The 25,282-nt window shown below is 44.0% G+C and overlaps 1 protein-coding gene across 1 annotated transcript; it reads left to right on the top strand.

The window, feature by feature from the left end:
- Positions 1 to 1,083: 1,083 nt before the first annotated feature.
- Positions 1,084 to 17,954, top strand: PPP1R18 (protein phosphatase 1 regulatory subunit 18). Its single transcript, XM_069943813.1, has 4 exons — positions 1,084 to 1,461; positions 3,516 to 4,927; positions 17,031 to 17,223; positions 17,317 to 17,954. The coding sequence occupies exons 2-4, from the start codon at positions 3,656 to 3,658 to the stop codon at positions 17,334 to 17,336; spliced, it is 1,485 nt and encodes a 494-aa protein (XP_069799914.1). The 5' UTR covers positions 1,084 to 1,461; positions 3,516 to 3,655; the 3' UTR covers positions 17,337 to 17,954.
- Positions 17,955 to 25,282: the final 7,328 nt, after the last annotated feature.

The following is a 25,282-nucleotide window of genomic DNA, read 5'->3' as shown; positions in this document are numbered from 1 at the left end:
CTCAGAGACTCTTATCGCATACTCTAATTTATCAGAACTCAATGAGGAAGCTGACCCTGCTATAGAGTGTATACCATGCCAATAAAAAGAATAGCATCCACTTCTCTCTGCCACAGCACACAGTGGCATCCCCTTCTCGGCAGGATGCTGTGGGATACTTATGATTTAGGCACAAAATGTGTAAACCTACCCTTAAAGGGGTTGTCCAGGCTTAGAAAAACATGGCCACTTGAAACAGCACCTCTCCTATCCTCAAGTTGGTGTGGGGTTTGCCTCTCAGTTCAATTGAAGTCAATAGAGCTGAACTGTAATACCACACACAACCTGAGGACGGGGTGGCACTGTTTTTGCAAAAAAGTAGCTGTGCTTTTTTCAATCCAGTATAACCCCCTTAAAGAGCCCTGATCCTAAGATCGGCATTTGTTCACAGAGATTGAACCGTGATCGATCACTACAATCACCCGATGGCCGCACATCCCCTATTAGGGTATGTGCAAACTACGCAACGAGCGGAGACGCACGCGGCCGCCAGAGTCCGCAATTATGCACGTTCCCTTACATAGAGAGACATACGGCCAATGAAAGGTCAATACGACCTGATGAGGCTGATCTCTGACGCTATTACACAGGGTGATAGTGACCTATTCCTATAATAATCACCCTATGTACTATGATCCAGAACTGCAAGAATACCCAGATTTCTGTTCTTATTAGTATTTATACATTTGTTCGACCGTCCGATAATCCATAACATTTGATAATCCTTCACCAGTATATATATATATATATATATATATATATATATATATATATATATATATATAGTAGGCAGAGATCTGAGTTGGTATCTGTAATGACTTGAGTTTTTTATAATTCGCCTTCTATGTACAGAACATTAGAGGAAGTTGTCATAGGAAGTGAGCACTCAGTATCGGAATGTGGTTTTAGTAATATTACTGGAGGCTTCAGCTGCCCCCGCTCGGCAGTGCGAGGGTTAATGGGGCTGTATCTCCCCCCCCCCCCCCCTCCTTCCTCAGTATCTCCACCCTCCCCCTTTACTCTCAGTATTATTCATAGCAGTAACCTCACCCACCACCCTCTCCGCTCCTTCTGTCTGTGAATCAATGTCTTCTCTCCACACTCCCTTCTCTCCCTGCTTCATTTAAAGGGGGACGTTTTAAGCACATTTTATGTTTTTTTAAGGAATTTTTTCAAAAATTTTGGGGGATTTTATTGGTAAATCCTTCCCAAAAATAAAACTTGGGCTGGTATAGCCGAGAGGGAGCTGTGATTTCTTTTTTTAGAAGGACGTTTGCTTCTACGTGAGATGGAAAGGAGAAGTTACTGATGGATTGGCTCCACATCCGTAATAAGGTCCCCTCCCCGGAGAAGTTGGGTCGGTAATGATTGTAGCGGAGCGGCGGTGAGGATTTGGGAGCTTTGGTGTCCGGCTTGGAAGTGGTATGTATATCACATGTGGCTCATATCCTATACATTAACATTGCTATGTATACGTGTGGTCATAAGGTGAAGGCTTCCGTATATATGGCCCAATATTCCGGGATGACACTACTCATATGGTCAGAAGTCACTAATAATAATATTACGTACCGGATAATCCCCATTGATATGTATGCAGGGAGCATTATACATATATACCGGTGAGTAACTTTCTCTGTATACACAGTTTACTGTCAGTGTTCTCTATAGCTCAGGTTTCATAGAGAGCCCCCCTATACATGCCTGTCTATATGTCAGTATGTGTGGACAGCTGCGCCTTTGTCTCCCCATTGTCTGTAGACAGGCCGGTTACTCTGTTTATCTCTGGCAGTCACATCTATCTTAACTGAGCTTTCTGACTGGTCTGATGATGTCTCATTTCACTCTATGGTCTCTCCACCATCTCATTGTTTTGGGTCGCTGTGTCCCCTCCCCCAATAGTCTGTCTAGCCCCCCTAGATTTATTGCACTGTATGTCCTCGCCAGCCTGGTGATCCCATTGTGTTTCTTTATCCTTGCATTGTGCGGTCTTGCTCTACCGTCTCATTGCACTGTGCAGTCTAATCTATCTCACTGCTTGCAATCTGTCTCATTTCACTGTGCAGCTGTGCTCTGCTGTCTCATTTCACTGTGCAGCTGTGCTCTGCTGTCTCATTTCACTGTGCAAGTGCGCTCTGCTGTCTCATTGCACTGTGCAGTCTAATCTATCTCATTGCTGTCTCATTGCACTGTGCAGCCGCGCTCTGCTGTCTTATTGCACTGTGCAGCCGCGCTCTGCTGTCTCATTGCACTGTGCAGCCGCGCTCTGCTGTCTCATTGCACTGTGCAGCCGCGCTCTGCTGTCTCATTGCACTGTGCAGCCGCGCTCTGCTGTCTCATTGCACTGTGCAGCCGCGCTCTGCTGTCTCATTGCACTGTGCAGCCGCGCTCTGCTGTCTCATTGCACTGTGCAGCCGCGCTCTGCTGTCTCATTGCACTGTGCAGCCGCGCTCTGCTGTCTCATTGCACTGTGCAGCCGCGCTCTGCTGTCTCATTGCACTGTGCAGCCGCGCTCTGCTGTCTCATTGCACTGTGCAGCCGCGCTCTGCTGTCTCATTGCACTGTGCTGTCTCGTTGCCCTCTGCTGTCTCGTTGCCCTCTGCTGTCTCGTTGCCCTCTGCTGTCTCGTTGCCCTCTGCTGTCTCGTTGCCCTCTGCTGTCTCGTAGCCCTCTGCTGTCTCATTGCACATAATGCTCCTGTCCAGCTGTACTATCTTACTGCTCTGTGCTGTCTCATTGTACAATCACTGCACTGTCACCCTATTGACTCTCTCACTGTCACTGTAGTCTTTTCTCATGTTTTATTGCACTATGCTGTCTTTGCACCGTGCTGTCATTTGCATTATTACCCCCCCCCCCTTGTCTACCTTCCATTGTCCCATTGCACTTGGCTGTCTCATTGAACTGCACTCAGTTAATTCTATTCTCGCTCTCCCACTGTCTGATTGGACTGTGTCGTCCCACTACAGTCTGTTTACACTGTGCCCCCTCCTCCGCTTCTGTAACTGATAAAATATTTGGCCTTGGTACATACAATTTTGGAATTACAACCCCCTAATTCTTAATTTGCTGTTTACTATTATTTCCCATGATGAATAGATCAGTAATTATCATCGTGAAATGCATATTAGCAATGCCATAGAGCGCCAGGTGTAGAGTGGGTGACGGGCAATTACCATAAAATAACCCATTATTAATGTCGTTTAGGCTCTTGTGGGTTCAATTTTAGACAATAGTTGAATGAGACGTAATTTTTATATTTGTGGGGGTTGGCTATGAATGAGACCACCATAGATAAGAAGGTTGAATATGTAACGCTGTGCCTATCTTTACTTGCTTCATATTATTAGTTAACTTCATCTCCTTAGTATTTGTCGATATCTTGTCCTCCTAATGTTCTTTTCGAGTTTCTTGTTTCATGTTGATATTTCTTTTCATCTGACCATTGATCAATACATCGTATTGTATTTCCACAGAAACGGGCAACTACGGTAAACCAAGCTAGCTTTCTCCTTCCGCCATGCCTCCTTGGCATATATTGATTATGACGTCTGAAAAATAACCTAGGAATTTGAGTCAATATCCAAGCTCAACACTTGGATCCATCAATACGATAATGATGGAGGTTCCCGACTGGAAAGTCCATCTTCTAGAGAGAAAAAGAAAAGAAGAAGAAGAGATGAAGAGGAGAGAGAGGGAAGAAGAGGAAAGACTTGCCAAGATGCCTCCCTGGAAGAGAGAGATCATTCTGCGAAGGAAAGCCAAGGCCGAGGCTTCTATGGTGGAGAACAAAACTGAGACCGAAGGAGAACAAGAGGAGAAGATCTGTGCTGGTGGTGGTGCGGAAGAAGAGGAAAAAGAGAGTCGGGTCTTGAGAGAAAATATTGGGCCAGTTCAAAAAAATCCATTTATCCAACAGGAGAAACAAAGACGGATACCGGAATATTCCTGCACTAGACCAAAGTCTACCACTGAGCAAACAGTCCAACGTATTCCAAAGGTAGATGACCTAGTCAGAGATACAACTCTACCAAATGACGTGAAGGAGCAAGATGCCCCATTGGAGGAACACCAATCTCCATCCATTGATGTTAAAGGGAGGGTGAGCAGATTGCTTAGCCGATTTGGAGGTTCAAGGACTGAAGATGATAATACTGACCCATGTTTACAACGGGTAAATGGAGAAGAGGGAGCAACCAAAACTGTACTGTCTAATTCTCCTGTAATAGCGGAGCCTGAAACCCAGGTCCAGAGTATTGCAAACCCTGCTCCGCCTTCTCCTTCCTGCCTTCTTATTGCCACGGGAAACCAGACTTTAACTCAGGAAACCACTCTCTCTACCTACGTCACTCCTTCCTCTTCCTCTGTTGACTCGGAGCCGTCAGAGCCTTCAACCTGTGCGGCCCCCACGGCCATGAGTGGGTTCAACACCAGGCAAAGCATGACGGAAGAAGTTAGGCCTTTTCCTTTCCAGCTGCGTCCAGCATCCCCAGCATCCCCGTCATCTCCAGCCAGATTAAAGCAGACTGCCCAGGTTTCTCCAGTCTTGCCGAGGCCTGAAACCTTCAAAGTTAATGCTGGAAAAACAGAAGACGATGGGGAAAGCGGGCTCAGTCCTTCCAAAGTCGGTAGTAACTTCCAGGCTATCAAAAGATCAACGGGAGAAAATCAAGCTATGCAAAGGAGAAAAGGAAATACAATTACAGTCAACCCACGAAAGGTGGCCGTGTGTGAGAATGGGTATGCCGTCACAGAGACTAAATCCCCGGGTAGCAAGCCGGAGTCTGGCAAGAAACGTTATCCAACTGCAGAAGAGATCAAAGTCATTGGGGGCTACCTGGCTCTGTCTAGGTCCTGTCTGGCCAAACACAGCCGGGACAAGAAGAAGGTAAGGAGTGGTTTAGCCTTGTCCTTCCCCTTACTTGACCCACTTTTTTGCATCCTGTAACATTTCTCTTCTCCTCATGAAAGTTATTCCTGATAACAAGATGGCTATTATTTTTATGCCTCTCCCCAACTACCATAGGCCACTAATAATACCTGTGTGATTTGGGTCTCGTGTGGCAAAGGGGCTTTTGGATCCCCTCTCGGTACCAGGCCTCAGTAGTGTAACCTCTATAGCTACACCCCTGTAGGTGTGCTGTCGTTCTCTTTTTTGTAATTCACATAGAGTGGTGTCGTACACATTCTGACTGCATAAGGTAAAAATAAGTTGTTGTTTTTTTCCTTTCTTTTTGCAATCAAAACTAATGAACTGTATAACTGGTGTATTATCTCTTTAATTTCACACACCCTCCTCCGCGCCCCCTGTGTAACGTCTCCCGCCTCTATCTCCGCTATAGAATGTTATCGCTCATCATTCCATTGGCAGGCTAAAACAAGTTATCAAGTGTTTGCAAAGCTTCAGCTGCAAGATACAGACATACTGGGCTTCATAGTCTAGTAGCATACCCAGTTATTTCTCAGCATATATATCCTAAATGTCACCAATAAGTTAAATATTATAGAATCCAATCAGAGCAATAAATTCTTTCTGCAGCCAACAGTCCTCATGTTTGTAGACTGTCTTTGGCTATGTTCACACACAATACTTTTTTTGCAAAAACAGCGCCATGCCTTTCCTCAGGTTTTGTATGGCATTACAGTTTAGTTCATTCACTTCCAGGGAACTAAGCTGCAAAACCCACACATAAGTAAGGACAGCGGTGGAAGAAAGCCTTATTATTCTAAGCCTGGATAACCCCTTTAAGGCTTTAATCTTAAAGGCATAAAATTAAATTCTACGTACATACAATTTTTATTTGGGTCAGTGCATCTAAAATGAAAAATAAAGCAACTTTCCAAATAATCTTCATTTAAAAAATTTAAACATTTTCTAGGCTACAGCTTCTGGGCAGGCCTATGTGTTTCCATGGTAACAGACAACAAACCCTCTGTAGTCTGATCTTGCACTTGTACTCCCTGTTATCTTTTCCTACTTTCTGTTAATTTACAAAATTTGTGGGAAAATAGTCAAGATTCAGAGGAAGAGTAGAGGGTGATAGGATTTGGTGGTGGTTAGGAGCAGGGGACAGCTGTTTATGCCTGTGTTACTTTACGTTTGGGCCGAGACCAGCTCCATTTTTTGTGATACTAACTTTTTGACTGTAGCTTCAGAAGACCCAGTAATAGACCGGAGGAATCCTGTCGTCATACATAGTCTTCTATATTGGGTTCATGGGAAAATGTTGTCTTTATAGATTTTCCATTAGATACATGTTCCCATTAGTTACTGTGTACATGTAAATACAGGAAGGTAATGAAACCGTACACAGGAAGGCCTTTAGGAAAGATGTTTATTGCAGATTTACACAACACAATGTGACTTTGTGACCCTTGAAATTCGGATCCCGCAGGCTTCTAGCGCTAAATTACGACGCTGACGGGAAAGTCAACTTCTATTAAAAAGAATGTACTGTGTCCTCTGCAGACAGTGGGGTAACATTGTGATATTACTGGGTAATGTAGAGTCTACCATTGAGCTTGGGGCAATTGTGGGGCGGTGGTATAACTGGAAGCTGTTGAGCTTCCAGGTCAAGTTGCTTATTTGTGTTAATGTGGCTGTATCCAATAAATGTATTAAAGTAGGCCATTGTAGGCAACCTGTAAGCCAGTGGTGGGATAACTGCGACCCTCCAGCTGTTGCAAAACTATAATTCTCATAATTTTAGGACAGCCAAAGATTAATTTGAATGGAGAAACGGATAGGGCCCGATATGAAGCCGTCTAAGGAAGCAAACTAGTGCCGATCGGTGAGATTGGTGCTCATTTTCATTGCCTTTACTCAGCACAACTAATCGAGTGGCTGGGCCACACGAATGATCACTGCATCGTTTGTGCAGCAATTTACATTTATTGCTATTGGCCACACATCAAGGTCAATCGGACACCAAAAGAAGCAGCTTCTTAAAGTGTTTGTACAAGGAGCAGAAAATGTTTTACATGTAGAGAAGGTGGAAGCACTGAATACCTTTTTTGTTCCCTGGACAACCCCTTTAACCAGGGTTGTCTGGCTTGACCAAATAGTCATACGCAATAGTTATGTATTGGCCGAACTTGATGATTTTCAACCATCTAAGGGCCCTATTCCACTGGACGATTATCGTTAGCATAATCGTTAACGATTAACGATCTCAAACGACCGCTATTGCGAAAGACCTGAAAACGTTCACTCATTTCCATGGAACGATAATCGTTACTTATGATCGTAATTGCGATCGTTTCTTCCGTATTTCTTCGCTATTGCGTTCGTATCTATTGCGAACGACCGAACGATGTCTTATTCAATGCGAACGATTTGCGATTTGCGAGCAACGATAAAAATAGGTCCAGGTCTTATAAAGCGATCAACGATTTCTCGTTCGGTCGTTAATCGTTACTGCATTTCAACCAAACGATTATCGTTTAGATTCGAACGATTTAACGATAATCTGAACGATAATCGTCCGGTGGAATAGGGCCCTAATGCAGGGCTGGGGAACCCTCGTCCCTCCAGCTGTTGCAAAACTACAATTCCCACCTTGCCCGGGCAGTTGAAGCTAAAGCTTCGGCTGCCCAGGCATGATGGGAACTGTAGTTTTGCAACAGCTGGAGGGACGAAGGTTCCCCATCCTTGATGGAATGTGTATGGGGCCTCCTGACTCTCTCCCCTGACATCTGAACAATTGGCCATGTTGGATTTTGGTGAGACAAGCTGACAATCTATTGTGTATTCTGTATAATCCCCATAACGGATTTTAATTGTCCACTCCTTTTCTCCTTGCATAGATTAGTTACCGATAGAGGAGTAAGGGCCTTATTCCATGGCCCGATGATCGTTTAGCGAGGGCTGCAGGGACATCGTTACCGATGTCCTTGCAGCCTTTGCAGCAGCATACATTGCCTAGCAGGGCTTCTCCTCCTCTCTTCCTCCCCGGGTCCTGCGGCGCAACATCAGCTTCGGTGCGGCCTGACCGAGCTGTCAGACCGCTCAGCCAATCACTGACCATGGCGGTCCCCGCCAGTGATTGGCTGAGCAGTCTGACAGGTCAGTCAGGTCGCACCAAAGCTGCTGCTGCGCCGCGGGACCTGGGGAGGAAGACAGAGTGGAGGAGAAGCCCTGCTAGGTAATGTATGCTGCTTCTCAAATCGTCGGTCGCCTGCCGCACACCGCTATTCCACGAAGCGATGCGCGGTGGGTGACCGTAGATTTTAGGTTTGGGCCTAAATAAACGATCAGCCGATGACACGATCATCGGCTGATAGTTTTCTCTATTACACCAAGCGATAATCGGCCAAATCGGGCCTATCCGGCCGATTATCACTCCGTGGAATAGGCCCCTAAGGCAGAAGCTTTCTCCCAGCTGGCCCAACCTTCTCCTCAGGTTGTGTATGATATTACAACTTGGCTCCATTCATTTCAATAGAACTGATCAGCAATGCCGCATATAAACTGAAGACAAGAGTAGCGCTGTTTGTGGAAGAAAGCAATTGCTGGCATATCTCTATAAGCCACGCAGATGACTAATCAGGCGGGCAAAAGCCCTACGTAAAGAGGATAACCACTTTTGCATAGACCTCTTTGCTGCCAATCATAAGGGGGGGGGGGGGGGCGACAACTGTCTAGGGACTCTACAAATGAGCTGCTTAAAGTTCTCCGGAGCTATGATGCATAACAATGTCTCCATAGCTGCTAAGCAACAAATCTCCAGAGAACGTTGCACATGGCATATGCTCAGACATAGGTCTTTGATGATGAATGTGATACGGAACCTAAAAAAGACGGGTCCTTTAAATTTTGCAAAACATCCTGATCTCCAGCCTTCTTCCTTCTGCCTCGTACCGCCTGGCTGGCAATATGTGTCTGGACACCTTTTGGAATGTTTACTGCCAAAAATAAGATTTGCTCATTAATTTCAGCTCGCGCCCTGGTAGGTGCCAGAGCGAGCGTTCCCGCCAGGGTCCCTATTCATCACACAGGCCCTCAGCTCTATATACAGAATTATGAAATCATCCAGATTTGGCCTTCGGTCTATGGTGACGTGGGGGAGGACGGAAATGGAAGCAATGAGTAATAGAAAATAGTATAGAGAGAAAAAAAAAAATTGTAATGACAGGGAGACAGCTGATAGTGGGCCGAGCAGCTGCAGAAATGGGGCTGTAAATGGTCCATGAACTATTTAAGACCAAGAGTGTCTCCTGTTACAGAGCCAGAAGGGATCTATACCCACATATTGCCACAGTATACATTTTCTTGCTGAATTAGCGCCCCCCCTGCCGCCATGTCATGTCTGGTATTACAATTCAGCCCCATTCACTTCAATGGAACTGAGCTGCAGTACAACACCCCAACTGAGAACAGAAGAGGTGCTGTTTCTGAAGAAAAGCAGCCATGTTTTTCAAAGCCCGGACAACCCCTTTAACCTGATTTACAACATATCGTGCATGCGTTTCCTTCCTTTTCTCCATTTTAAAAATGGATTGGCAGTGTTTTCATATAATCCAAGGCAACGGTAATGCCCCTTGCCAATCTATTCATACATTTCCAGGAGGAATAGCAGGGTAACATCTCCCCAATGTACCAGATTGATTATCTCATTGTATTCTATAATCTGATCCATCAGATTTTTTTTGGGAGGTTTTTTTTTTTTTTGTAAAAGTGCCGTAAAGGATGAGTCTGAAATAAATACCGTACTCTCACCTCCCCAACTACAGTGTTCATGCAGCAAATAGCTCCTCTGGTCTCCGGGTCATGATGTATCAGGGCCATCAGCGTCTGGAACAGGGTCCTGCATTGGCCACGGACTGGCTGAGTGGCCTTGACACTTCACAACCTGGGTACCCTCTCTAAGGGTCCTATTACACGGAGCGATAACCGGCCGAATCGGGCTGATTATCGCTCCGAGTAATAGAGACAACAATCAGCCGATTATTTGTTGGTTTAAGCTTGGACCTAAAATCGTTGGGCACTGACCGTGCATCTTTACATGTAATAGTGATATGCAGTCGACGGCTGACAAGTGCCCAAACACCTGACACCTTACCTCTCCCTGCTCCCGGTCTTCTCTCCCTGCTCCCGGTCTTCTCTCCCCGCTCCCGGTCCTCTCTCCTGAGATCTACAGCTGTCCGCTCTCGGTGGCAGCAGTGTCTGAGCCGCCTGTCAGCTGAGGTAAGGTGTCAGGTGTTTGGGCAAGGGCTGCATGGACATCGCTAACAATGTCCATGCAGCCCTTACTGCCCGATTATCGGGCCGTGTAATAGGTCCAGTAAGTCTAGCAGATCGGTGCTCGTCTACTAAAATGATCAGGCCGATCAGGTACACTGTATCAGCACAGGAGCCGGGGAGGTGAGAGCACATTATTTTTTTCAGTCTCCCTCTTTCCGGCACTTGTACAAAAAAAAGTTGAACCTGCAGAACCCAAACTTGCAGTAAAAAAAAAACAACCCTAAATTAGGTCACTTCTCTCTGCTTATTTTGGTGCCTACAGAACATATATTATATAGTGTTGTGCTGTCTTCTTCCCCTTTTCTAAGGATTACAAGTTAGACTGAGCTAACACCGGTGCTGTGATGCCAGTCTGTTTGCTCATAACCTTTAGCAATCCTAAGCACCTCAACACTTCTCTAGTGCTGCACCATTATGAACGCTTCTCCGGTTTCACAGGCTTTTCATGCACTAATTTCTTACTTCATTGATGTCTTTCAACCCTCAATCTGTATAGGTCTGCTGAGCCGACCTACTGGGCAATTAAGCCGTCTACTGGTAGTTCTTATGTTTCCTGTGTTTTGTTGACCCGTCGGCCGGTATGCTTTCACATGAATGGCCTGACATCTGCTGAAGCACATAAATTCTTCTGTAGCTGTGAAATCTGCAGAGACTTGCTGCTGGTCACACCTCTGCTTGGTCAATCTCCTCATCACTGTCTATAGTCAGTAGGGCAGGCAGAAGAAGAGGGAGGACATAGTGTTAATTTCAGGTTACAGATAATTGGATCTTTCAAGTAATGATCCGGCAGCTATTCAGAGATATTGAGTACTTCTGGGGAAGGGGGGGGGGGGGGAGTATACACAGAGGTAAGAGTGATCATAACTTAAAGCGGTAATCCAGGTTTAGAAAAACATAGCCACTTTCTTCTAGAAACACCACTCTTGTCCTCAGGTTTGGTGGGGTTTTGCAACTCCGTACCATTGAAGTAAGTGGAGCTTAAAGTGTACCTGTTTTTTAAAAAAAAATGACATTTCAAAAGTTTTGATTGGTGTTCACACCCGTACCGATCGGGAGAACAAGCCAGGAGAAGAGCACACTCCCCGTTCTGTGTCAGTGAAAGAGTCAGGCCCCGCTCTGTGTCAGGCTCGGTAGACTGACATTAGGAGCCTGACTCCTCACGTGATACAGAACCGGTCTCTTCTCCCGGCTCGTTCTTACAATCGGTATGGGTCTGAACACTCAGGCATGGGCCAATAAAATTTTTTTACCTGTTCTTATGACCTCCAGAAAGTGAAGATACGTTGAAATTTGTTCAAGCATCCTATACAGTAGCAATGCTCTCTGGGTCTTTACCAAGCCTTGAGGGTCTCTGAAGTTAAAGAAAGACCCAGAGAGGTCGAAACGTCACCACGATGTATGATGCTTGAATAAATTTCAACGTATCTTCACTACTGGATGCTGTTCAGACAACTTCATTTCTGGATATCCTTCCGTCTTCATTGGGACTGGAGACCTTCTAGAGTGCATCCCACATCTACTAATAAAAAAGGCTACTCTCCACACATTCGTGTTTGGTGCTGTTGGATCGTCTGTTTGATGATATGTCTTAAACATGTCAAAAAATTTTAAAAGGGTTATCCAGTGATACAAAAACATGGCCACTTTCCCCCCTCTCTTGTCTCCAGATTGGGTGGGGTTTCATGGGGGTTCCATTCGAAGTAAATAGAGCTTAATTGCAAACCACACCTGAACTGGAGACAAGAGAGGGGGAAAAGTGGCCATGTTTTTGTAGCGCTGGATAACTTTAACTTCAATTGCAATACCACACACAGGTGGTGGACAGGGGTGGTGATGTCTTTAAAGAATGTAGCTGTGCTTTTTCTAATTCTGGATAATCCCTTTAGAGGTGGCCATACACATTAGATGGAACGTTGGTGGAACTCATTGATTATGACATAAGTAGGCGACCATTTAATGTGTATGGGGGCCTGTTAAGGTGAGAAAGGATCAGGCGGTTGGATTTGGACATGCTTCAGAGTTTGTTCTCGAGGGAGATAAACAGTATCCAGAGAAGTTTGCTCTTCTCTAACAAGAATACACAAACGCTCAGCAAAGTGTACATGTGTATGGGGGATTGGGAGGGATGGATGTTTGCTGAATGTATATGCTATGCTATGTGTATATACATATGCACGGCCTAACGTTCATTCAGCCGGCAGCTATCTTTGCCGATCCCTTTATGAATTCTAAGTATCTGTGTGTTCGGAAAAGGAGGATTAAGCCACTGCCAGATTCTTCTATTTGATGCTTATGTGGTGCGTACACATTAGATGACTATTTTTGATGTCTAGGGGTCCTTTAGTCAACGGATATAGTTATAGGGGGAAATTTATCAAACATGGTGTAAAGTGAAACTGGCTCAGTTGCCCCTAGCAACCAATCAGATTCCACCTTCATTTTCCAAAGAGTCTGTGAGGAATGAAAGGTGGAATCTGATTGGTTGCTAGGGGCAACTGGGCCTGTTTCATGTTACACCATGTTTGATAGATCTCCCCCATAGTGTCCACTCTTGAGCCAATTCTGGTGGGGTCCTGTGTGGTCTCCCATTAATGGATCTGTCCACAGCCAGGGGCTATAGCATCTGGAGTGCCAAGGAGGCTAGCATGTTTTGGTCAAGAGGTCATAGAGTTAAGCTGGCTTTTGGATTGAGGCAAAAACCCGTAACACCCAGGGGAAACTTATGAGAACCTGGCTAGACCATACAATCTCAATGAGGATGCTGGCTTGTGGCAAAGCCAATGCTACTAGATGGGTGAATTTACAGTACTTGTGAAGCTCTTTGCTAGGCTTGGTGGTCGGCTTATCAGCCAGCTGCCTTTGAACTCTGTGCCGCTCCTCTCAGGGAGCCTGGAAAAGCTGGATCCAGTCCTAGGAGACTGGGAGAAGTTTCCCAGGTTTAGATCCAGCTTTTCCAGGCACCTGGAGCAGAGTGGCACCACTGAGCCTAGCGAAGCACTTCGCTAGTAGTATAAATTCGCCCATTCCCTACTACTAAATGTACAACAGAAAAGAAAAACCTTAAACATGATATGTATAAAATGATTGCATCACATTTTAATTCTTACTATAACAGAAGCGCATTAAATAACGCTGACTAGGAAGACAGGAAGAAGATCAAGAAAAGGGGGATGCCATATATAGGCAGTGTAAGGAGATTATCCGTGCCCTGAATGCACGTCTGCAAAAAGGAAGCCGGCCGAGGCGTAGACACCGCCCCACACAGTAGTGACATTAGACGTCTGACAATATCGTCCATCATGTGACTCCACTCATTCCATACACTGAGCTCTATACAACCCCATTCACGGCTTTATAATGAATGAACAGAGCGTCGCCATGTTTTATGTAACTATATAAGAATGACGCGTTCTATTTCTCTGTTACTTGGAATTACCGCGTGAGGTTTCCGAAAATAGCAAAAATAACCTTGTTCTAAAAATGAAAGGAACACTGAACTAAAGTGATACAAAGTTATACACCAAGGCCTAAGCAGGTAGTACATGATGCATAGATCCACTTATAACCCTGTGTTATGCAAGTAGGACCCTCCACAAAAATATAGTAAGAAATCGATGACTCGCTGTTGAGTTCCAGTAGCCATCTTGGTGCCGCACATACAAGGTCTGATATGTATGACCTATGTAGTTGCACAGGGTAGACTGTAAGGGATGTGACAGCAGGTCAGATGCATGTTCTTACACCGTGGCCAATACTTTCTGCTGATTTAAGGGTATGTGCACACTACCGAATCCGCGCGGATAACTTCCAGTGGATTCCGTGCACACTCCTGCTTCAAGCTCCATTTGTCCCATAGGCTCAGGCAGATTCCGCCGTCCGCCCAAAAAATTTAAATACTGAGGAAGAGGAGGATCTTCTCTACAGTGTTGCCCATTCCTGCACCTCGAGACAGGCTGGAGCCTTGATGACATAAGGCCAGGTTGTGTCAGAACAGAGGATGCAAGATGGAGATGGGGATGCTATGAAGATGACTTCTGTTCTTTTAATATGCAAATCCCTGGTGGTAGCAAGACGACAACCTGAAAATTATTTAATAACGCTACAAAAAATGGGGTGGGGGTAATGGCCACGGACAATTCTTCTAAGGAATAACCAAATAGTTGAACGCTTTATCGATCAATAGCATTTTACAGTTCCTATACTGGTCGGAATTACTTGTACTCAGTTGCTTATGATCAAGACAATGATTACATTACTGACCTGTCTGTGACCATCTTTCAAGAAGCGTTTAAATTAAGGCTGTATTCCATTGGGCTACTGGAGGAGCGCTTTTGCTGGGCAGCCCATAGCATATAGCAGCAGTCGGCTGCCGCCACTCCTATTGCGCAAAGCGACATCAGCAGATCGTTGCTAAATGAGTCGTTTGTCTTTCAACAAGACAAAAAACTGCAATGATGACCATTGCCTTCTATTAGATGGGACGATTATTGGCCGATAATCGTTCCATGTAATAGGGTCTTTAGAAATCAGCGAGACTTGACCATGCTCGAATCCGATCGTTCAGCATTTGAATACCGGTGGCTGAAGAAGTTGGGTGCTGCGCTAGGGAGTCCTGGAAATCATGGTATACAGCAAGTTCCAGCAGCACCGGATATAGAAGTCAATAGAGTGGGTTCATGTCTGACCAAATGAAACCCAGGTAGATAATCGATCCAGAACAGCACGAAAAGACAGCACACCTAAGTGAATTTAAAGTTTTATACACACCAGTGCGATGTTTTGGCATAAATGCGAGAAAAAGCTCATTTATTTTGAAACGTTGCACTAGTGTGTATTTGACTCTGAATTTACTTGGACATGCTATCTCTTAATGTTTTCCTGGGAAACATGGATAAAGCCATAGGATGTATGCATGTTTTCCCAGACTCCCTAGGGCAGACTCGGGCAGGTTCGATTTGCCCTCATCTCTAATTTACATGTGCTGATTCTGTGCTGAAAAAAATCTCCGGCCTTCCTCAAGTGCTGGTCACCAAGAGGGCTGGAGGAGACTCGAGGGAAGACAGTGTAAGGAAGAGTTAAGGAATAGGAGGGGCAGCGAAGGGAGACTTTGAGAAGAAGGCTCACGACATCTGGGGTCACTGGGGGAGGAGAGACAGCTGGGCGAGATTGGGAGGGGAGAGTAAGGAAGAGAGGGCCTGGAAATCCCCCGGGCCAGCAGAGAGAGACAGAGATTATTGATGGCCTGTGGACAATGGATAAAGGAAATAAGGGGAAATGTAGACTGCACGATGATAATAAACTCTTTAATTGAGCAGACTGAGAGAATATAATAACTCCAGCATAATAAGATTATTCAGTGAGGAGGAGAACTTCTCCGTGATTGAGCTTCTTCCTCTTCTTTCGACAACAATTTTTTTATCAGCATAGTTCCCCATAATGTAGACTCTTCCATCACCCGTCACACTTTTCTGCAGCTTCTGCTCCTTTTCCTGGATAGATCTCAGCCTCTTATCCCCTGCCTGTCTCCCCTGAATGACCCCTAATGATATAATCTGATTAGGGGCCACAGCCAATTAAGGGATTAACATAGTTAACTGTTTCCTGGGACGCCAGCAACCAAGGTAAACCATACCTGACTAAGTATGAAGTGGCACGGACACCTAATGTTTTCTTTTTTTTTTTTTTTTTGGACGCATTAATTGAAGTCATGCTCAAGTATTAGAATGCATACATAGCGTCTACACCGCAGTCCATGGCATTGATGAAACTACGCACTGTAGCACATAGTGCCATCGGGAGGATTGGGCTGCCACATGTCCATGTCTTGCATTATTTTGGTTGTGCAGGGGAAAATCTTCCCATATATGTTGATCATTCTTTGCTTCTATTTATCACAGTCACTTTCTATAAACCTATGGTTGGCAGGTGGCGAAAGTGCTGAACGCTAGTACTGGTGGTTCAAGTGGATCCTGGGAGCTGGGTTGCAGTAACACATCATGGCCACTACACAAAGTATGGAGCTGTCTGCTTCCGTCTCCACTCACAGTGTATTGTAGCTCAGCAGAGGGAGCAGGATGTTGGCATCACACTAATGAAACATTGATGGCCACCACTGAGGATAGGACACCAATAAAAAAAAGTCCTTTATGATACTACTGTGTATAAAAAGTTTGCTATTGCCATTCTAAAAAGACTTGGACAGATACACAATTACAGACAAATTTAGGGTCCATTAATCCCTATTGGGCTATTCACACTATCCATAATTTTAAGGATCCACAATCTGTTCCGCAAGTAAAGAGGACATGTTTTAGGGCGGCCCATAACTGTGTAACAATCGGCCGATAGAAGTCAATAGGATCTGCTTTTATGCGGAAGTTATGAATGTTACGTAACATCCACAAAAAATACAGATCGCATTATCTATTAATTTCCCATTTTTTTTCTTGCAGATAGGCACAAAATATGGATTGGGGATGCACTACGGAATATTTTTTACGGGTTGCGGAACCACACGCTCAGTTGTTATTTTGGGACTTTATATTATGTCCACAATCCGCCAATAAATTGTCCGTAATGCATCCGTAATCAGTATTTTTTGCGGATTCACACAATGAGGCCTCACTCCTTTCACCTTCTACAATAGACTAGCTATGTCATGACAACTACTGTTCTTCACCCATTAGCCATACTCTACTGTACTCAACCCTCAACATTAACATCAACTCTTGTCTCTTTTTGTCCTTAGATGAATATCTCATTTCCAGAAGCGGATCTAGAGAGCACCTTCGAGTATCCATCAGAGAGCTCTATGTTAGCAGAATATGGCCCGTCAGATGAGCCGGAGGTTCCAGTTCCTCCACTTGCTCAACCCGAGGATGACGAAGAAGAGGAGAGTGCCCTTTTGGGAGGCATCTTAAGAAGGAAAGCTCTCATAGTTGGTGAGTAATTTGTCAAGACTTAAACTTCTCCTCTATAATAATATGTTAATGCCATAGTTTCTCATAACACTTCTCTATTTTTCTTTATTGTAGATGAGTCCTGCAAACGCTGATGAGCAGTCACAAAGCATTCTGGGTACTGAGCACCAAGCACCTGTGGATTCTGGTATTCTAGCACCAGAGGAACTAGCCATGTTAACCAATGAAACCAGCACAAACAAACAGTCTAACAGTGGAAAAACCGCCATTACCTTCACAGCCAAGAGGTGGCCTTGGTCTACCAACCAAGAGCTTCTTTTGTAGATTGGTCAATAGGTTGTGACGTTGAGATTACTTTAGACTATTCCAATGGAGGGAACTACTGTCGATGATGGAACGAAGAGCAACTTTTTCCTATTTTCCAGTTTCGTTCTCGATCTATGAATCCTTTAGCAGTGGATGAGTAACAATGACCTGTTCTTAGAATATGTACCGTACTAGCGGTGAGACTAGTTTTAGCCATGTATTAGTATCTTAACATGTTTTATTAGCTGATCGTGACAATGTATAGACTGACAAACTGTTTTTATATGTTAAAGGTGTTGTATAGGATGAAAAAAAACATGGCAGCTGTCTTCTAAAGAACAGTGCTACACCTATCCATGGACTGTGCCAGGTAGTGTTGGCAACGTTTTCCAAACCCAAATGCACAGCTTTTGACTGCTGGCATCTGGAGAAGTTGGATGCCACTGCAGGACGCTGGGAGTCAAATGCCGATCGTTCAGGTTTGGAGAAAGTTGCTGAACCCGGCAAGTTCGCCCAACACAAGTGTTCGGTATTGCAGTTTAGCTCCATCAAGCTCTGCGGCTAAATGACAATACCACAGGCAACTTGGGGACAGGTTTGGCACTGTTTTTGAAAGAAAGCGGCCATCTTGTTACTATGTTATGTCTTTACTATTAGTAGAACAAGTTACTGTTACTAGCCACTGAAAGCATTACTAGAGTCCATCAGAATATTAGTCCGCATGTTAATTTTAGCTAGTCATTTAGAGAGAGTTTCTTACCGCGAGTCAAGTTACCAGAGAATGTTTTGTTACTGGTAACACCAGAAGTATTACTAGTGAGTGATACTCTATGGTACTGGTATTAACCCATTTTACACCACAGATAAAATTGAATCAGTTAATAATTTTTTAAAACAAATGGCCTCTGAACAAAGGACTTTCATTGGCTCAGGGTTGTCGCCGTTCTCGATGAGGACACCACTGGTTGAGACTCAAATTCAAATCGCTATTTCTTATTACCGGCAAGTATTTCTTTTTAAACTGCTTTTTTGTTGTTTTTATATTTTTTTTATATATTTTTGTATTTTTTTTATACAAGGGAATGTTGATAAACAAGCGTCTGCTATCCAGGCTTTAAGATTTCTTATAGATATGAGTGCCAATCCACTTATGATTGTTTGCGGGGAAAAAAAGGGGTGGTGGTACGAAAAGAAACCCTTCGACTATCCAGCCCCTTTGAATGTGTCGCCATATTTTTTTTTAAATTCTTATTATTTTTACTGTTATTGTTGGAAAATTATGTCCATAGTTGTGACTTTAGGACAGTGGTCGCCAACCTGTGGCTCACTGGACATCCATAGTATTCTGGCAGAGGCAGATCTGCTTCAACAATGCACTGTGTTTTGCACTTAATTTTGAATATTTTAATATATATGTATGTACAGTGTTTTTTCATTGCGTTTCTAGGATGGATGCAAATCATGAATGGGATTTTGAAAGGGAGTGCTGTAATATTTACCAGTAAGGGTAGGATATCAATAACTGCCCCGTTCTGTATACTTCTCAAGCATGGTTTAATCATTATCCTCATATAATAATGTGGAAATCAACATGCTTTTACTTGGTATTATTAGAGGGGTTGTCCAATTTGGACAAGCCTTTTATCTCATCGTGGATCACCCAGGATAGGTGTCATAGATGCCACCATAATAGTCAATTGTGGATTACCTAGGAGTAGCTGTAATAGATACCACCATAATAGTCAATCATGGGTCACCCAGGACAAGCTTTCATAGATACCAAGATAATATTCCACCATGGGTCACCTAAGACAAGCTGTTGTAGATGCCATGATATTCCATCATGGGCCACCCAGAACAAGCTACCATAGACTTAAGATTAATTTTTTAGTATACCATGACAGCAAAGGATTGTGGGTAAGGGGATCAATATTGACTATAACATTGTCCATGTCAACCATATCTAAGCACAGTAGATGATTAGGCTTGTCTAATAATTCACAGGTCAGTAGACCTTCCAAAGTGACAACTGCTCGGATTTTTTTGGCATCTAGAACTCTATAGAAGTAATGACGATCAAAGGTCTTTAAGGTCACAAATGACTAGATGTTTGAAAGCTTTGTTCCTAAATTGTGATCATCTCTTTCATGTTCCCTGCTCCACCAGCCTTGATTTGTTTTACCCAAACAGGGACAGATCTATCACCATCTGGTGGGGTGGGGAGAAGCTACAAGGGACCATCCTTCTGACACGTCATTGAGATTGCTAGGGGTCTGTGAAATGGAATGTCTCCGACCACTAGAATGAAGACCATTGTGCTGTTTTGGGTTGACGTCTGTGCTTATACTGAAGGCTCTTTTCAAAGGCTATTTTTGAGTTTAGCCGAAAGGGCTCACAGTGGTGGGCACCGTGACCCCCTTCAAATTTGCAGTAGGGAGAGGGTGGAGAATCCCTTCTCAATATCTCTTTGTAATGATCTTTATGAGCGTGTTGCTAAGGGTCACCGTCAATAATAGTGAATGTTTGGGTGCATTACCTATACCTTTTGGTGGCTTTCTTTTGGGAGCCTTTTATTTTTAAACGAAATCCAAAGTCGCCTGCCATATTGTGTGTGTTTTTGTTAATAAAACAGTATTAAGAGAGTCTTTGTGAGTCTTTTTATTACACAAAATAGGTCCTGTGTGACCACAACAATTTAAAGGGTTTTCCTATAACAGGATAATCTTTGATAAGTCCAAATATTGCGACCCCCACACACACACCTATCACCTGAAGGAGACCCCAATTCCCCCAGTTTCTCACTTCATTTAAACACTATGGGACTGCCAAAGATAGACCATAACATTGCTAGGTTGTATATGGCAGTCCTTGAATAGAACAGGCTGACACCCACACACCTCCAGAGCTCAAAGAGCCCTATTACAACAATAGATTTTATGACAGATTTTTACAGCCAAAGCCAGGACTGGATTTGAGAAGAAGATAAAATCTGTTCTTTTGTGACCTGTTCTCTGTTTAGAGTCCTTTCCAGGCTTTGGCTGCAAAAATCTGTCAGATATCTGTTGGTGCAATAGGGCCCTAAAAGCCAGGTGTACGGGGATAAGGAACATAAAGAACACAAACATCATAGACAGCCTCCAAGATGAACACGTGGAAGGGCACTGCATCTTGTGAACTCTAGGTGACCTACAACCAGATAAGCGTACAGTGCTAAGCTGGTGCTTGAAAAAAATCAAAATTCCTGGGACTGAATAATAGATGGCTGGGCTACAATAGAGGTGAGTGCACGCACTACAGAGTGGAGGAAGTGATGCAAGTGGAGACTACTATTTAATATCCCCCAAGTGCCCATCGGGTCCTTACCCCAGGGGCATTTTGATCAGAGGCCTATGGTCACCTACATGTAGCTGGTGTTACATCTCGTAGCTAAACCACCTTCTGTGTATTATACAGTATTTATCCATTACCAATAGTCCCGACCACTATAAACAGACACCACTACAAGGCTGGGAAACTATATGTAAGGATAGAATATTAAATAACCTACAAGTGTCCTTTCGACAACATTCCAGAGAAAATGCTCACAAGGATGTGGTCCATCGCAATCCCTTCCCAAAAGGGGAAGAGCCCCCAACCCTCCCCACCTCACAAGGTACTCACCATGTTGCGGCCCCATTCATTTGAATGTGTGGTAGCGTTAGGCCCTATTTGCATATCAGTAATTGAGGACTCTGATATGTATCCATCCATATTTCCGCAGAACCCTTGATTGGAATGGCTGGATCAAATTTGGCCCATATTATGGCCGTATGGGTACCATACTGTCTGCAATTACAGATTGGTATAATACAGATGTGTGAAAGGGGCCTAAGTAGAACAGACATAGTGACATGGTGGTTTTTGGTCGTGCGGTCAGAAATCGCCATCTAGCCCTAGCCTATACCCAAAACTTATGCTGTTTATAACAATATTAACAAAGTTATATATGCTGTTATAACAATATAACAAAGTTTTCGGCAATTTGGTCGTAAAATCCATTAAACGTGATGAAAACTACTAGATTTGATCCAAACGTACTGCACCTCACCAATATCTCATAATAGAAAAATCCTTCAGATAAATAACTGTGGCCCAGTGGTCCTTGTTACTACATACAAAAACATTCCAAAAATACACAAGATGATCTCCATCTACTGGGCAGAACTGGGACTACAGCTACACTACCGTAAAGAAACCCAATCCGTGAATTTCCCATATGTTCTTACATCATCATCAGGTTTTGTTTGACTATTTTCTTTCTTTTCATCACATGGGGTTGGAATAAAGAGGTACTGGTAACCAAACCAGCTACGACTGGTCCCTGAAAACGCGCACAGCTACAAGCAAATGAGCAAAGTAACCTGATCTCACTGTAAAGGGCTACATAATCCATTTTTTGTGCATTGAGTTGTCTAAGAATGGTACGTGAGATGGACGAGCTATGTTCTGTATAATCAGATGATACGGTTTGTTGTAGTTTTGCAACAACAGGATGGCCGAAGGTTCCCCGTCACTGTCTTGGAGGTTACTATTAGTGTTGGTCTTCCCTCTTTCTGGAACACAAGTGCCGGCCTGCCCTCTCTTAAGGATTCAAAGTGTTGTTTCGTCTTCCTTCTGGATGATTGTGTTGGCCTGTCCCTATAATAATCTATGGCTATGGTCACACCTGGTTGGAGCCTCCATCACAGATTCCCTTCAAATTATCTGACAAAAAAGCGTAGCAAGCAGTACTTTTTGGTTCAATTAGTCAAGTAAGATAAGTAATGCCATTCAGGAAAATTGACAGACCCCATGAGATCAAAAGGATCCGCAGGGCTCTGTTTTGTCATCTTCCTGTTTCGATCATGGAACAGATGAACGTAAAAAACAACAAAGCCTGACACAGGTCATCAAGGGGGAGATTTATCCAACATGGTGTAGCGTGAAACTGGCTCAGTTGCCCCTAGCAACCAATCAGATTCCACCTTTCATTTTCTAAAAAGTTTTTGAGGAATGTAAAGTGGAATCTGATTGGTTGCTAGGGGCAACTGAGACAGTTTCACTATAAATAAATAACAGTTTGATAAATCTCCCCCAAGTATCAGACTGCCTTTGTTTTATACACAAAACCTATATTATGGACTCTGACCAATATTTACTGATAAGGGTTCAATTCATATACAACCAAAACAAACAACCCTTAAATGATTAAATAAAGAAATTGCATACCAATAGATATGACCAAAATCTGAATCCTTTATTCATGCATAAATCCCAAACCTATCCCATAAAAACAACATATACACATGAGACACTTAAAAACAGGGTGCAGGGGACCATACAAAAATACATAGCAAAATCACATTCAAATTGTTTGTTTGTTTGTTTGTTTTATAATGCCAAGTGTGAGTCTACTCTCTACTTCCCACATAGACTGCTGCTCATGGCCTTCCTTCTCACACAGACTGCAGCTCCTGCCCCCCCCCCCCCCCCCCCCCCCCTCTCACATAGACTGCGGTTCATGGCCTTCCTTCTCACATAGACTGCAGCTCATAGCTTTCCCTCTCACACAGACTGCTGCTCATGGACTTCCCTCTCACATAGACTGCTGCTTGTGGCTTCCCTCTTACATAGAGACAGCTGCTTGTGGTCTTCACTCTCACATAACGACTGTTGCTCATGGCCTTCCCTCTCCCACACACTGCTGCTCATGGCTTTCCCTCTCGTATAGAGAATGCTGCTCATGGGCCCCCTCATAAGGACAACTGCTCAGCCCCCTATACAAACTGCTGCTCATAGCCCTCCAATATAGACTGCTGCTCAAGCCCCTTCTCCATAAAGACTGCTACTCAAGGCACCCTTCTATACAGCTGTTTAAGGCCCTGCCCTTGGATATAAACTATTCTTCAAGCTCCTTTTACCATACTGACTGCCACTTAACCCTCCCTCTCTCACAGAGACTGCTGCTCATGGGTCAACCCTCACACAGAGACTGCTCAGCCTATGACTTCCCATCCACATAGACTGCTGCTCAACCTATGGAGACTACTGCTCAAGGCTCCAATCCACATAGACTGCTGCTCAAAGCCTTTCTCTTACTAACAGACTGCTACTCATGCTCTTTCTAGTTAGATAGCTGCTTAATTGTCCTGCCTCCATACTGACTGCTTCCCAGGCCCCCCGCACTCACACAGAGATAGTAACGGCTGCATTAAAGTTTCTGCATTTTTCAAAGCATAACAAAATTGATCCATTTTACTGGGAAACTCATCTACATCTACTCATCCTCTAGATATTCAGGGGCCACTGCGGGATCCATCAACTCCTTAGTGGGCCAGTCTGAGCCTGTATAGATGAATGCATTGCTGTGTAGCCCGGCTGTATGCAGTGTGGAGGAGGTCGGGGGACAGTACTGGAGAACAACAGAAACCAGTATTGTCAGTCTTAATCCAAGCTCTCCATGATGTCACTTTAGAGGAATGTCATTCATACTGGAGAAATACCATCGGCTACGTGACCACTGACATTTCACAGTGAGGATCATTGCTAATTCAGTGGGCTTCTGGCTGTATCTCTTCCAGTAGAGGTCAAGAGCTTCTGGCTACACCCAAATCCTGCCCAAACTGTCTTTTCTATTGTTATATCCGATCATCAGCTTATTAACACATTATGGCCGGTACAGTTGTATCTGCAGCAATGTGGTAAAAAAATACAAATAAACAAACCGAATGTCCTGATAAAGTGCACGTATACATAAAACAAGGGTGCATTGGATATTACAATCAAATATCACCAACTTATTCCATAGTGCTGTGCAGAGCTCATCATCACTCAGATTAGTCTTTGTCCCCACTAGGGCTCACAATGTAAATCCTATATTTACCTATCTGTATTTTTTAGATTGTGGGTAAAAGCCAAAGAACCCGGAGGAAAACCATACAAACGTCTTGCAGATGTCCTTGTTGAGATGTGAAACCAATGCTAACCTCTAAGCCACCATGCTTGTGATATCCCGAAAGTGATTGCGGCACCTAAACAGTCCTTAGAAGTGTTATTGGTGTTTAGGGGGTCTGATCAGCACCCCTGCAAAGTCATAGCAGCCTGAGGCCTTTACTAGACACTTGTGGCTGCCATGACTGATCTACTAATACAGCCTGCTTACGGAAGGCTGCCCCAGTAGCCCAATGTACTGCATTTATCTATATAGACAACTGATTGTCTATAAACGCTTCCTAAGAGGACTAAAAAAAGTTTTAAACTCATGTCTCCCCTCTTTCGTGACCCAGCTTTCATACCCAGCATGGCTGCTCAGTTGTTCCTGCTTTAGCATAACGCCAAGACTCAGACGGACATCTAGGATATATAGGGTCAGCCCCGCCTGGCCGAAGGGGACGCCCATACCAGGAGGTCCAACTGAGCTATACAAGAGAGAAAGAAACAGAGCTCCATAGCATAATACAGACTATGCGATAGATGGAGGTGATAATGAAATGCTCTCACCTGGTCCTGTTTTGCGGACAAGAGGCACAACACTCAAAACAGCATGTAAGGTGAACCGCAGCCACTCCTCGAATATTCCCACATAGGGATCGATATAGCCAAAAAAAGCTCCACTCCACCCCGAGGTACTGTAGGGCGCAGGTCCGATAAAAGCATCAATGGATGTAATTATTAAAATAATTTATTGTAAAAACACAATTAAAATGCGATACCATCAGTGTCGCATTTTAATTGTGTTTTTACAATAAATTATTTT

Source organism: Dendropsophus ebraccatus, chromosome 10 (genome assembly GCF_027789765.1).
Source record: "Dendropsophus ebraccatus isolate aDenEbr1 chromosome 10, aDenEbr1.pat, whole genome shotgun sequence".
Classification (NCBI taxonomy): Eukaryota; Metazoa; Chordata; class Amphibia; order Anura; family Hylidae; genus Dendropsophus; species Dendropsophus ebraccatus.
This window is presented reverse-complemented; position numbering and strand designations above follow the sequence as displayed.

Excerpts from the sequence above, each read along its gene's own strand:
- PPP1R18 (XM_069943813.1), top strand. The coding sequence starts at position 3,656 with ATGATGGAGGTTCCCGACTGGAAAGTCCATCTTCTAGAGAGAAAAAGA. Across the intron at positions 4,928-17,030 it reads ACAGCCGGGACAAGAAGAAG|ATGAATATCTCATTTCCAGA; the intron begins GTAAGGAGTGGT and ends TTTTGTCCTTAG. Across the intron at positions 17,224-17,316 it reads AAGGAAAGCTCTCATAGTTG|ATGAGTCCTGCAAACGCTGA; the intron begins GTGAGTAATTTG and ends TCTTTATTGTAG.